The sequence below is a fragment of the Acomys russatus genome, chromosome X (genome assembly GCF_903995435.1).
Source record: "Acomys russatus chromosome X, mAcoRus1.1, whole genome shotgun sequence".
In the NCBI taxonomy this organism is placed as follows: domain Eukaryota; kingdom Metazoa; phylum Chordata; class Mammalia; order Rodentia; family Muridae; genus Acomys; species Acomys russatus.
The window spans coordinates 111332007-111347554 of record NC_067169.1 but is presented as its reverse complement, the minus strand read 5'-3'; the positions used below and the strand labels follow the sequence as shown (position 1 = coordinate 111347554).

At 39.5% G+C, this 15548-nt stretch overlaps 1 protein-coding gene across 1 annotated transcript in view; it reads right to left on the bottom strand.

The window, feature by feature from the left end:
* Positions 1-15548, bottom strand: part of F9 (coagulation factor IX) — a 28681-nt gene that overhangs the window by 3258 nt on the left and 9875 nt on the right. The window contains exons 4-6 of the mRNA XM_051141301.1: positions 13905-14018; positions 9095-9223; positions 6329-6561 (exon numbers count right to left, since the gene is read on the bottom strand). Of these exons, the coding sequence (XP_050997258.1) occupies positions 6329-6561; positions 9095-9223; positions 13905-14018 (476 nt within the window). The remainder of the gene's footprint in view (positions 1-6328; positions 6562-9094; positions 9224-13904; positions 14019-15548) is intronic.

The following is a 15548-nucleotide window of genomic DNA, read 5'->3' as shown; positions in this document are numbered from 1 at the left end:
TTATGTACACTTGACAACAATCTTTCCTCTGTAGGAAGGAAGGCAGCAATAGCATTTGTGTTGGAACAACTATAGGACATTTGTCTGAGTACCATGGATTAGGGGATGGAAGTGCTCACTGGGTAAGTGTGGGGAGAGGTAGGTACTATGAGATACCATGGGCAGGGGAGTGGGACGTAGTAAAAGATGTGACTACAATACCCCAAGTTTCTGTGCCCTCAGCACATGTTCTATTATTTCATTAGGCTTAAGATAAAGAGTATAAATACAAAATACTTAACCTTTGATGTGAGACCCTTGTCAGTATACAGCACTGTACAAGTGTACTGGTCAAAATAAGAGATGGCTGACCCTGATCCCAAATGATTAAAAAAATTTTTTAAAATTAATTTATTCTTGTTACATCTCAATGTTTATCCCATCCTTTGTATCCTCCCATTCTTCCCTCCCTCTCATTTTCCTATTATTCCCCTTCCCTATGACTGTTCCTGAGGGGGATTACCTCCCCCTGTATATGCTCATAGGGTATCAAGTCTCTTCTTGGCAACCTGCTGTCCTTCCTCTGAGTGCCACGAGGTCTCCCCCTCCAGGGGACATGGTCAAATGTGAGGCACCAGAGTACGTGAGAAAGTCATATCCCACTCAGCAGTCAACTGTGGATACTGTTCTGACCATTGGCTAGATCTGGGTAAGGGTTTAAAGATTACCACCTGTATTGTCCTTGGCTGGTGCCTTAGTTTGAGCGGGACCCTTGGGCCAATATCTGCCTATCATAACGTTCTTCTTGTAGGTTTCTAGGACCCTCTGGATCCTTCTACTTTGCTATTCTTCCATGCCTCTCTCATTTAGAGTTTCAATAGGATGTCCTCCCCTCTGTCCCAAATGATTTTTACCATCAAGTGAATTTGAGCAACATGGTTCTATGCTGGTCCTGAATATTACAACCCAGCACATCTGTCTCTGGAAGTAGAATTAACATGCCGCAGTAGAAATTTGTTTCTCTTTTGGCTACTATTATGATATTTATTACTGAACAGCTCCCAGCTTAGTGCGTTAGTTAGGTCAACCTAAATGGTATCCACAGCCCAAGAGCTCACAGACTGTAGTACATTCTTTATGACTCTGCCAAAGGTTTGCTGCCTGAAGATTCTGCTGCTCTCTAGTAGATGACTGTGAAATATGGATGTGTCCTTTTAAGCCTGAAGAGCATTCTTTGCCAATCACTAATTGATGTTTTTAGCAAACACCTTTGCCAAGAAAAGAGGACTAAGATCTATTTGCAATTAAAAGATTACAAATGCGTGGTTTTGGAATGCTTGCTTGGCCATCTCAGGATTGTAGCTATCTAAGTATTAGCTACTTGGAAGATGAGCTGTCTGCTTGGCCAAGGATGAGTTCTTATAAGACTTTTGAGATTCATGGGGAAAAGAGGAAAGCATATGTTCTGAGCAAGGTATCCAAGTTCTGATCTGTCATATGTTCTCATAGTCACAGTCTAGTAGGAGCTTGTTTCTGTCTAACACTCTCATCTCAGACATACCTATATACATTGACAAAATGCGTACAATTGCTATATCCTACTCATGGCAATGGCAGCCCACAACAATAGCTGAAGTCTCATTGTTCGCTCTTTAACCTTTAACTCTAGTCTATCCTTTCCCTGTGAGTTCACTGAACCCATATTCTCCTTTGCCATAGGTTTCAGCTTTCTAACAACATAACTTATTCCATATTTGATATTATACAAAGTAAGATAAATGGCATACTGCTTGCTAGGCCCACAGATGTTGCTTACCAAATTCATGGCAGTAGGTTATTTTATTTAGCACAGAAAGCATACTCACTTTGGTTTTTAATGCTTAGCTATTACCACTGAATACAATGACGATTGCTATGTACTTCATCAAACAATACTGCAGAGTAATAGTCCAAATGTTCTGTCCACACTAGCTTTATAGATGTAGGCAAGATTACATGTGCCATTTTCTTTTTTCCTCTTAATTGGAATTTTATCATTTAAGCTAGGAATAATAGCTTTCAAGGAAGACAGTTCTTGTTTTGTTTTGGAGACATGGTTTCACTATGTAACCCCAGCTATCCTATAACTTACTCTGTACACCTGCTGGCCTTAAACTCACAGAGATCTACCTGCTTCTGCCTCCTGAGTGCTGTGATTAAAGGTGTACACTACCACACATGGATAAATAAAACAGACCTGTAGAATTATTATAGTCATGTAAAAGAAAACGTCTCTGGATCATTCATATTTTAAGTTAGATGTAGTAAATCATTGCAAATGGCAGCATAAGCCAAGAGCTCAGGTCACATTAATGACAGCTGGAGAAAGCTGGAAATGGGGAAAATGAAGCTGTTTAAGGAGGATATTTATGCCTAGACTACAAATATAAGATAAAAATACCTCTTTGAAAAAGATCAGGTATTTATATAGGTATACACAGACTTTAGCAGAAAGCAGAAAAGGTTTGCACATGCTCAGAATTGTTGGGCTAGCCCATGACTGGGAGAAAAACTAAATTAAAGCTTTAGACCGGTGCTGTGTTGTTTCCTCAAACCTCTCCTTTGGAGTTGTTGATGAAAGTGATCTAGTAATATAGGCGTTACCGTTTGCCTTTCCCTCCCTCTAGTGTTCCAAAGCTTTTATTCTTCCCTATATAGCTGTTTTAGTTTTCTCAGTCAATCAGATACAGTTTCTAAGAAAAGCATGTTTCTGCTAATGTGCAGAGCACTTAACTCTCTGGCTTTGCCTCTCATCCCCTGAAGTGCTCCTTCACAGACTCTGCTTCTTTTCCAAGGAGCTCTGGTCCACTGTGGGAGAACATGGGGGAAATGACCTCTTCTGCCTGCCTTACACCTTTGGCCTGGCTGGAGGGGAGGAGTCTGAGCCTAAACTGGGTAGCTGTGCAGTTCAGGACTCCTAGAGCTCTCAGGAAGTGATCCTGCTGTCTGTTCTGACAGGCCACTCAGGCCCTGGCCACTAGCCAGACAAATGAAGTGGAAGCCATGGAATAAGGTGAGAAAAGACAGTGACAGTGGCCAGGCTCTTGGAATCCCCTAGCCTGTGCCATGGACCTCTCACCTGATAGATGAGCACTCTCTGAGTCTCAGGCTAGGACTGTTAGTTTTTTTTTTTTTTTTTGAGCGCGGGGGTGGGGGAGGGGCAGGTCAGAAGATCTCTGCCGATTGACAGTTCCAAAACATTTGTACAATAAGTCTCTTGTCTACCAACTGAGTCAGGGATTCAGAAAGGGTTTCTTAGTTGAGACCAGATTACTGGCTACAGCTTTTACCTGTAAGTCCACAAAGAAACAGGTATCTTCCTCTTCCTCATTTCCTTGGCAAGATGCAGACAACTCATTTAAACATCTGTCTCTGTGTGTGCATGCATGCATGTGTGTGTGTGTGTGTGTGTGTATGTGCACACACACATATGTGTGTACATGTGTGTGCGCTTGTGCGTATGTGCTGAGACTTGAACCCAAGCCATGCTCATGGTAGGCAAGCACTCTACTACGGAGATAGCATCAGCCCCACCAAACCCTTTGGCCAGACTAAGTATGTCTAATTCATTCAAAGGACAGCAGGTTGCCAAGAAGAGACTTGATACCCTATGAGAATATACAGGGGGAGGTAATCCCCCTCAGTCACAGTCATAGGGGAGGGGAATAATGGGAAAATGGGGGGGGGAGGAATGGGAGGATACAAGGGATGGGATAAACATTGAGATGTAACAAGAATAAATTAATAAAAAGGAAAACAAAAAACAAAACAAAACAAAAAAACAAAGTGCTGGTGACTCCTGATGAAAGTCAATTCTTTGTTCCTTCCTCTTACTGACTTGCCCAACAAGAGTCAACTCCGAATGGAAAGGCTTTTAGGAAACATCACCAAGTACAGACACTTTTCTAGGTGACAGTTGCAAGTGGTATTTCAGATTCCAGAACCACAAATTTAATATGGTGGTCATTGAAAGCACTATATCTCGCTTTCTCTCAGTGCCTTGGCCACAGCAGCTGGGTTCAGTCTTGTCTGTAATTAAATCTAGCAAGCTCAGGACTGGAGAGATGGGTCAGTGGTTAAGTGGTTCTCAGCATCAACATTGTGGCGTACAGCCATCTCTAGCTCCAGTTCTAGGGGATCTGGAGGTCCATGAGAACCAGGCAGGTACATGGTATGCAGACATACATTGAGGCAAAACATTAATATGAGGAAAATAAATAAAATAATTAAAAATGTAGTGCTCCCATCTGACAGATTGACCATTTCACAAGTGAGAAGAGGCTGTGGTTGCTTTCACTTCCTCCTTTGTTGAAAAGTGGCTTTTGTAAATCTAGTTTATCTTCTATTTTTAAAAGGCAGCGATCTTTCCTGAGGAACTGGACAGAGATTGGTGTGGAGAGACCTTCCTTGGCTAGGAAGGAAAAATGCAGAACCGACAGGCAGTCTCTCTCTCTCTCTCTCTCTCTCTCTCTCTCTCTCTCTCTCTCTCTCTCTCTCTCTCTCTCTCTCTCTCTCTAACCAAGAAATATCTCTGTGTCTCACTTCTGGAAAAGAAAAACCCTTGGCTATATACTTCAGTGGGAGAGCAGTGCTTGCTTAGTGTAAGGATGGCACTGGATTCAGGTGCCAGCACACCACACACATGCTCTTGCCTGTGTATGCGCGTGCATGCACGCGCACACACATGCTCTTGCCTGTGTATGCGCGTGCATGCACGCGCACACACACATACACATGCACACCCCCCTACACAAAGTTTAGGTAAATTGTCTTTATCTTGGGTGGAGTGGGGCTGGAGGGAGTGGGCAGGGGAAGACACCTGGCTTCTTTGTGGAGTTACAGGTAAGACAGGTAGATTACTGGTGCAAGTGATCTTAATCATCATTGAAATAGTCAGTAACTGGCATGTCAACATGCATTTGTCAGTGAGCATTCCCACTGATCCTAGCAAGAGTTGACAGGAAACAGGCAACAACTCCAATAACATAAAGACTGTAGTGAGGAAGGACCTGGAAATATTTGAAATGGTATATAACATTTCCATTGTCTTTCTCATAGAGCTGCAGACACCATCCAATAGACTCTTTACTTAAAACGAAAATCAAAGGGCTTCTAGAGTTACTAAATGTCCTTTTAGGAAATATTGTGGGAAATGCAGATCACGTGACTAAACTGAGGCTATATTTTCCCTCCCACTTTAGTTATGGTTTAATTGGGTTTTTTTTTCATTTCCTTTAATAAGGGGCAACTCTAAGACCACAATGTGAACATCTTGGGAATAGAAACATTCTGCTTTATTTAAAGAGGAAAGGATGTTCTTAGCCAACAAGTCCCTGGACAAAATTGCATTATACCTCTCCAGCACATGGACCATCATGAAGGTTAAGGTGAAAGCTGTCCTCTTCATAGGCTCAGATATTTGAACATTTGGTTGCCAGCTAGCAGTGCTGCTTTGGGGAGCGGGGCAGCCTTGCTGGAGGAAGTACATCGCTAGGGTGTGCTTTGAGATTTGATAGCCACACCCCACTTCCAGTTTTCTGGTTCTGCTTCATGTTTGTGGTTGAAGATGTGCTTTCTCACCTTCCCACTCTGGCTGCCATGCCTCCCCACTAAGATCGACTCTTACCCTTTAGAATCATAAACTAAAGCAAGTCCCCCCTTCCTTAAGTTGCCTTTGGTCTTGGTGCTTTGTCACAGCAACAGAAAAGTGACCAATGCAAGCCATCCTGTACATGGACATTGTGGATATAAGATATAAAAACACATGAGAATACAGAAAATTAAATAGAATTAGCTGCCCTGATGTTAAATAGAATGAAAATCCTTACAGTGTCAGGACCCAAGAGAGCCTGTTCAAAGAAAGGTCACTGGAGAGGGTTAGTTTGACCAAGAATAGTGAGACTTTCTGACTCACTGGTTTCCTCAGGGGCTGAGTCCTAGTGTGTGTGTGTGTGTGTGTGTGTGTGTGTGTGTGTGTGTGTGTGTGTGTGTGTGTATGTGTGTGTGTGTGTGTGTGTGTCCGACCCTCATTTACAGACATCCCTATTGCTGAAAAGTTGCTTGTTTGGAATCCTACTGTGCTATTTGTTTAATGCCAAATTTCTTTTTGACATTGTCCCGCAGCTATCCTGGGGCTTGTCTTTCACCAGATGCTTAACGATAGGGGTTTTATTTTGCTGAATGATGAAATTTACCCAAATACATCCCACAATCCCTATGGGTCTTTTTAATACCCTAGCCCAGTTCTTCATCTGGTCTGTAGTTTGCCATCTGAGAGCCAGCATTTAGACACACTATCAGTATAGAGTACCTGCCAAGGGATTTGACCTGGTTTTGTGTTTTCTCCACCAACAATTCGAGTGAAGTCATTAAATGATTCAGTATTTTCAGTGACGTTATCCAGAATGGCACTGCCAGTGATGTTATCCAGAAATAATTCAGCTTCAGTAGAATTTCCAGAGTCCATATCAGAAAAAATAGCCTCAACACGGGTGATCTTCTTAGGACTATCTGAAACAGAAACTCTTCCACATGGAAACGGAACTACAAAAGTGGAAAAAGGGAGAATAGTTTTATATTTCATAGTGGCAAATGGAAATGCATTATGAAAATTGAGAATGAGCCCCATTCATTGCTGTCACTTTGGAGAAGACTCATCAACATTAAAAAAAAAATGAATACAGTTTCAATCTAAAAGGCTGACTGCATTATTTTCATGCAGAGTTTTCAAAGCTTCCATGGGGAGACTGCTTGGATCTGGAATCCACCATCTTTATGAAAATAAAATAGGTGTTCTAAAATCAAACTTACTAGGACTTTAAAAAAATCTAAGTACTTTTGTCTAGTTTCTTAATTAAAGTCTTACATCAAAGTTCCCTCCCCCTGAATAGAAATCTAACAGAGATACTCTGTAACTTTCGTTTTAGGATAAGATAAAAGGGGCTTCCACTACTTGCTATTAACAGGGTCTTTTTGTAGACGATTAATGCACTAGAGATTCCAACATGGAAGTTTTGAAGAGAGAACTTTATGATTCAATTACATATTTGTCAAAAATTTACCAAATAGATTGTTAATATGGTTACCAAATCCATATTTACTTGGATCTGACCACCTCCCATCTCCAACATTTCATTTATTTCCCAACGAATTGTCTACTGATCCATGAAAGGACCACCAAAATAAAAATATGTAGCTAAACAAAGTCACCTCACACTTTATTTTCACGTTTTAACTCCTTTTAGTTACGTTCCATATACCAGACATTTCTATAGCAACCAGCTATGGCTAAGTATCATGAAGGCAGCTTGCGGTTGAAAAAAGTAGGAAATGAGTTCAAAATACATATGCATAAGTATACGTGGTCAACAATGGCTTGAGAAAACAGACCGTTATCTTTGAAAAATCAGAACAGCTTATTTTAGGTTTGGCCTACTTACTAAAGCTAAGGCTACATTCAAATAGAACTCTTAATAGTTGGAGGTGCTTTTCAAGTTTCTTCTCTCAGAACATTGAAAAGCCTATAAGGACTAAGATTCTCTGCCAGCTACCTTCATTAGAAGTTAGCTTTTTTATGACAAATATTCATAGATGTGCATGTGCACACAGACACACACGTACATAATTCTAAGGCAGTGTATGTGAAGAAGCAGGCAGAAGGTGAAGCGTCACAGACTCTTCATTTTACTTACAGAAGATCCATTCTTGTATTCTGGGCCTTTCTTTAATTTCCTCTGCCTGGTACATTGCTGAGATTGGTATCAAATCCACTGTTACAGAGGAATGGTTCCTAATTTAATGTACCAACTTAATAAAAGATCTGGCTTTGGAAATGCAAGCGTAACTGTATCTGGCTTGCTTCAAAATTGTGCTTACTTTGTATTTGTGAGTATGCGATATGTGTGTGGTCACATGTGCGTGCTGGTGTGCATGCCCATGCTTGCATGTGTGGACACCAGGGGTTGACATCAAGCATCTTCATTTATGTCTCTGACGTCTACATTCCTTTTTGAGACTGGCCCCCTCACTGAACCTGGGACTCACTCTTCTTCCTCTTCCCCTTAAATTTTGGGTTCACACTGGCTTTTATATACTGAATATCTAAACTCAGGTCCTCATGCTTGCACACGGAAGGCTTTATTTTCCTTTTTTTAGTCTTCCAAAGCTTGCCTCCCTCTCTCTAAATCAAAACTGTGGCTTCTGAGATGAGCTATGAGTGTGGAGATGCTCTCCGTACAGCAGTTAGATGTCAGTATGGTGGAATGCTCATACCACAGTGAACCACTCCCCTTCACTGTAAAGACTATGTTGGTCAGCCTAGGAGAGCATAAAGAGTTGCTCGATCAAGTCTGACAGCAAGTACAGAGATTCAGTTTATGACTCCAGTTAGGAAGTAACTTTCATAGCCTGAAGTAGCTAGGCCCCAATAGATTTATGCTTAACAGTTAACATCTTTTTTTTTTTTTTACCAGAAACTTACTAGTCAGCTAAGTATTTATAAATGTCTTTTGTTGTATGATAATGCATCGTCAACTTGATCTCACTGAATCTTAAATATTGCGCACAGAGATCACACAGATCCATTTCTTTGTGATATAGAAACCAAAGGGAAAAAACAGTTCAGAAATGAGTTCAGGCTGTACATAATTATTGAATTTAAGTCTGAAATGATGGTGCCATTTGGAAAATTAACTTGTTCATTTAAAGCAACCAATATGTTGTTAAATTTCAAAGAGATACAAGTAAGTATTAAACTAAGGTAATTTGGGGGCTCAAGAGATGTCTCAGTGGTTAAGAGCACTGACTACTACTGCAGAGGCCCTGAACTGGGTAACAGCTGGAATTATGGAGGGTTAGTAGACACCTAAATCACTAAGCTTCCGTAACTCCTGTTCAAGGGAGCTTATACCCTCGTCTTACTCCCACAAGCATTGTACACTCATGCGTGAATACATATATGCAGACAAGACACTTATACACATAAAATAAAAATGATCATTTTAAAAGTGTAAAATAACATTTAAATGCTAAAGATTCAAAGACAATTTTTTAAAAAATAACTTATTTAGATTTTGACCTGCTGGTTCACAGGACTTCTGGTCTTCTGCAAGTTGGTATCCCTCAGTGCAGGAACAAATTACCTTGTTATCAGCACCATTTTTGCAAAACTGCTTGCACCTGCCATTTTTAATGTTACATGTTACATCTAAAAGAAAAGGAAAAGAAAACCTAATGGCTCATCTGACATACATTTCAAAAAAGTCCATGGAACTACAGGCTCATATATGGGTTAAACATAAGTTGAAACAATCTAGGAGCCTAGAGCTAAGAGTAGAAAATGAGGTAAAATAAGATTCTCAGTAAGTCATGAAGATGTTGTCAGCAATGTTTTGCTTTCGTGTACCACCAAGTAACTGAATATTGTACTTTGACTAAATCATGAACTACAACTAGAAACCTATTTGTTGAAGTAAAGCACAAATTCAGGAAAATCAATAAAAATTTTGTGTGAAGCTTTACAAAGTAAATGCACTTGTTTAAATGCTGCACAGGTTAATAAATAGAACATTATCAACCCTCACAAGTCCTGTAATGTTCCCTCCCAATTATTCTACCCTTCCTCCTTTATAAAAGTTAACATTTACTGGGATTCAAACATAATAAACACCTTTGATCATTCATGAACTTTATGTAAACAGCACATATTTATTTGTATTTTAGCAATTTTTTGTGAGATTCATCTATTTGGTTTCGTATAGCAATAGTTAATTTATACTGCTCTGTACTACTCCATTGTATTAATACATTTTCATCCATCTATTCTACTACCTGTTAAAAGTACTTGTGTTTGTGTGTGTGTGTATGTGTGTGTGTGTCCACAGAAGCCAGAGTGTGTGTCGAGTACTTTTACATCCTTCTTTTACTACTAAGCATTTAATTTTCACTCTGTTCTAAAATTTGTTTTTTATTTATTATGGTATAAATTGAATTGATACTTTTTTATTGCCTTCATATATAACACCTTTTCTGTATGTTTATTTATTTTAGTTGTTTAAAGTTAATGTGATAGATAGTTCACAGTCCAGTAAATCAGGAGAGGAAAACAAACTGTTATCAGGGCAAGGGAATAAAGAAACTGACCTGAAATTTTAGTTTTGCTATTAATAATCCACTAAGTACATGGTCAAAAAATATAGTATCTGGTCTTTTGCATTTGCTCAGTTTTGAAGATCTTTCTCCTCATTAGTGATGGTAACATCTCTGGCTCTTTTCTTGTTCCTAGCTATCATATTGTTGCTACAAAGCAATACTAAAATGTTCAGCCAAATCAAATACCACTTGTAGAAAATGTTCCATCAATATGAGGTTGCGATAAGTTAACAGAGGTGGGTGGGGAGAACAAGCTACCTGTGTCCAGAGCAAGTATGAAGAGAATGAGTAAGCTTGGTGTGATTTTTCTAGTCTGCTTCTGTGTCCTTGCTTAAGCAACCAGACCTCTCCATCATTTTCTTATTTGCTATTGCCCTTTCTGGCCCAATGCATCCCTGATATTCTTGATCTCTGGGTTGGTTGGTGCATGTGGTGGAATGTATTGCTGTAGCATCAGCAATCTTTTGCCTGCAGTCGAAAGGCTTGGGATTCTAGAAATAGAATTATAAGTACAACTCACGAAATTCCAGGGGAGAGGTCAATAGAGCAGGATCTGAGAAACAGAATGGAACTCATTAATCAAATATTGAGGACTTAGATGTCACACTCTAGGTTGGGTATGGGTTTTCCTTGGTCCTAAGGCTGGCCTTGGTACCTAGAATATCCGTTGAAGAACTTTGTAAAGCATTCATTTTATACCTCTTCCTGATAGCACTGGGTTGCCCACCACAGCCTTAACAAAATTTGTTCTGTTTAACAGGTCTGCCAGAAAACATGCTATTCAGCTAAACTCAACAATTTTCCCATGCCCAAAATATATAGTAAATGAAATAGTTGGGACTATGGTGTGTTGAAAAACAAAAAACAAACAAACAAACAAACAACAATACCAACAGCACAACAAACTCTCAGGCAGTACTCCTTTGTTTGTAAGTTTTTCTTCCTATTTTGTTTTTCTGCATTCTTCAGGAGGAAAGGATGCCTGAATACTTGAAGACCTTGATCTACCTGATAGACATTTGGACTTCTGCAGTAGAGGAAATCCAGAGATTTTTACTCTAGGCAAAGAGACCCAGTAGCCAGCTAATTCTTCTTTTTATTAACTAGAAAGCATGTCTCAAATGCTTACTCCTCATTCCCTCAACTAAGTCTCCCCGATGAACACATGAAAAAAAAGCAAAAGGTCACAATAGTGGAAATCCTTTCTTTTCCAAGACAAGATAAGGCATGCGCTCACATCCCCATGCACTGTGCTGCCTCATGACTTTTCAGATTTGTGTTCAGTTCAGCCTGAGGCAAGAAAGTTAAATGGGAGTTTGTATATGCTTTGTTGTTGCAATTCCTCTACTGTCTAGAGCATTCTGACAGAATTCCCATTTTTTTTTCTGAACCAGCTGAGCTGAAAAGATTAAAAAAAAAAAAAAAAACAACAAAAACCTCCTTATCAAATTGTTTAGATCTGATCAATAAGCCCTAGAGGCTAAGTGTGGTGGTGGCTGCAGCACAGAGACAGAGTCCTGATCAAACAAGTGTGGGAACCAAGGAGTATTGAGATGCTGCCAGTTGTAGACTTCACACTTTTTCTCTGTGGACCATAACCTCCCATGTACAGTGTATTCTATTATAGAATTCTGAGCTTATGTTCACATTCCTCGAGGGTGTTCTCGTCCTCCTTTTAAACCATCTATCTTTTAAAACAAGGTAGAGAGCCAGAGAGCTGGTTCATTGGTTAACCGCATTTGCTGCTTTCTTAGATGAACCGACTACACATCCCAAAGGCCACAGGGAAGCTTACAACTTCCTTTTACTCCAGTTCCAGAGGACCCCATGCCATCTTCTGGCTCCTATGGGAATTACATGCACATGATACACAGACAAAACATCCGTCAACATAAACGAAACTAAGTGAACATTAAATTAGACAGAGGTATATTTTTATATTAAAATTTATTTTATTATTATACTTGTCATGGGCATGGGTATGTTTTGCCTGCATGTAAGTTTGTGCACCATGTGCATGTTTGGTGCCTGCTGATGCCAAAAGAGAGCATTGGATGCCCTGGAACTTTAGTTACAGAGAGTTGTGAGCCACCATGTAGGTTCTAGGAACTAAACCTAGTTCCTCTAGAAGAGAAGCCAATGCTTATAACTGCCGAGCCATCTCTCCAGCCCAGTGTTTATGTTTGCAGTTACAAAGTCTATGCTGTAACCTTCAAGCACAGCAAAGACTGAGTTATTCATTCCTTTTACTCCAATGGCATCATCATTTGAGCCAATAATGAGTAAGTACACAAAATATTCCTTTATTTTATATGTCTTGGAATATGAGGAACAAATTTCACTAAGTCTGAATTTTAAATTACAATCTTTCAGAACAAATGGCATTTAGAGACGTTGGACCAATTAACACACCCACAGGAGTGGTGGTGAGTCAAACAGTGGTTTCTTCGCTACATAAGGAATCTTAAACAAATGAAGTCCAGCCCGAGTATATTAGTTCACCCACTTTCATTCTTTCTTTTTGAATCTCTTTGTCCTTTCAACTTTTCCTTTTATTCTGAGATCTTTCAGGTTTCAAAGGAAGATGATCAATGAACCTCCCCTTGGCACTGAACAATATTACAGGGACTTTTATCCCCCTTTTCAATAGGCCGAGTGCAGCTGGTGCCTTTCATTTCATCTTGTGCCTTGTTCGCCTGTCAGAGAGATGGCTCTATTGCCTTAATAGTGTCCCGCTACTCTTCTACTCTTTATCCTTAGCCATGTAACCTGTGGTGTTAAATGCTTTTTCTCAGATTGCATCTCTATTCTTCCAGAATTTCAGAGTGCAGAATCTTTTCTTGGTACCATGTGCTTCTCTCAGTCACAATGTCAGCAATACTGCATCCAGAGGCAGTAATCAAGCAGGTAAAGGACTTTGGGATTTACTGCTCAAATGACCAAAATATTCTAGAAATATTCTAGGCTATAAGAAGAAAAGGTAAACAAAAATCTCACATTTGCAAGTTACTTCTTTCTTCTGTTACTCTTTGTATAACCAACATGTTGAAGTGAGGAAGAACCTCTGATTTTTACAACAAATTTAACTTACAAAACGCTTAGTCCATCTGGAAGAGTTCCTATCACATGGGGGCTGGGCATGCCAATTTCTAAAGCCTATTTATTTCCTTTGGCTGGATCAACACTGATGCAGTTACAAGTTCAAATGATTTAATGGGTGTAGTTTCCTCAGAGTTTTGAGTACAGTGCAGCTGAAGTTCACTTCCTGGTTCAACCATTTTATTTATTTATTTATTTGTTTGTTTGTTTGTTTTTTTGAGGCAGAGTCTCTCTGTGTAGCCTTGGCTGTCCTGGACTCGCTTTGTAGTCCAGGCTGGCCTCAAACTCACAGCGATCCGCCTGCCTCTGCCTCCCGAGTGCTGGGATTACAGGCAGGTGGTTCAACTATTTATATTTCTGATGTTTAAGCCGAAGTTTTCTTGTGTTCATAAAATGAGGATAATAATGGTACTGAGCACATATGACTGTATTAAAGATCAATAAATAACGGAAATTTAATATTACCACTCAACACTAGCTTGAATTCACATCCTGAAAACTCACACAGAGAAAGTGAATGTTTATAAGTTTTCAAAGTATGTTTTAAAAGAAATATATGGTATATAAATATTTAAATTTCCTGTTTCATCTGGCTTGAAAGGAAACTTTGAACCACGAATAATAAACAGGTTACTTACCTAATTCACAGTTCCTTCCTTCAAATCCAACTTGGCACCAACATTCATAGGAATTAATATCATCCTTGCATTTTCCACCATTTAAGCAAGGATTTGATTCACACTGATCTCCATCTTTAAGACAGGGTAAGAAATTGAATTATCAGATAAACTGCTTAGAATACCTAGCCTTCCACTGAATAGACTTAGGAAGGTAGGATTCTGATTTTAGAGTCAGAGAAGAACTACTAAGCTGCAAGCTAGCTGTGTAGAGGCCAAGTGATGCATGTTTCGCCGAGTTTCTAAAAGCCACTTCCACCAAGGTTTTCAGGCTAATGCTATCCTGGAAAATTACAGAGTGAGGCATACACAGTTTATACAATCTGAAGGAAGAGGGAAGATGCCTTTGCATGGAAATTACTACAATCATCAGACAATGAGAAGGATTGTCAGTGTTTCCTCATGGAATGGGAACAGGTGAACCATAAATTAAATTAAATTGAACCACTTCAACAAATAGTATTTGTATTTGATATGAGGAAATTTTATTGTAGGTCTTGAAGAGCAAGCTGTGTTAGACAATAAAGGTGTTTCCACTCGTGGAACTGACAGCTCAGTCACAGTATCTATCTTCTTGCATTGCCTTTTAATGCTTACCTATCATATAAAGTAAGGACCTGTGACAACAGAAGCGGTGCCAGAAGCTTAAAGAGAGTTTTCTGCATACCAGTTAGGCTCCAACTGGGCAACTGGGTTCAGTGCATCATCGTCTGAAACTTAAAAGCACCATTGGACGTGCTTTGGGAATACATTTACTGTTTCCATTCTATGTTTTCTGAAGTTTCTACACTTACACAGTCTTTGAAGACAGTGATAGCAGAATAGAGAAAGAAAGAAAAATAAAAACAGGAAGAAGGAATGGGCAAGAGGAAAAGGGCCGGGAGCATAAGGAACCCTTTAAATCTGGCTTCTTAGTGTTTGACCTTCATTCATACTACTAAGGAAGCTTCAGGGGGATGAGGTGAACCCAGCTGTAAGGAAAGAGCTATGTATTGTGAGCTATAGAGAAACTGCTGACTATGTCTGTAAGACTCCACATATGAGAAAGAAAACCATGAAACAAAGTGCTATCAAAGATGAAAGAGAACAATGGGGAGAATCAAAGAGACATTTCTAGTTCTTCATCATACTTTATAGCCAAACTATTTGACATATATTGTTTAGACACCCACATACTTTTCCTGTTCTCTTATGGAAGCATGCATCTATGTTCTGGTGACTAAGGGACTAGCATCCATTTTCAGAAATAAACTCTCTGGAAAACGGGATTGCTGTAAAAATTAGAGCTTGCTCTCCCTGCCCCTTGATCCAATATGCTTTTGCATAGATACTGCAATTTGTTCCAATTCTATGAAAACAAAATACATTATCTCTGGTTTATTATTATTGATGTTCAGAACTGGTCTAAAAATGAGCTACATTTGCACTTAATATTATAGACCAATGAATCTGAATTATTTAGGGTGTTTCAGTGAAAGGATCTGGGCTTGGAGCCAACCACACAGGAAACTCATTTGCTGAGACATATCTTCAAAATAAGTGTCATTTTATTTTGCATTTAGGCCTCCTTTGGGTTCTTGTCTGTGTGTGCTATAGGCCAGGAGA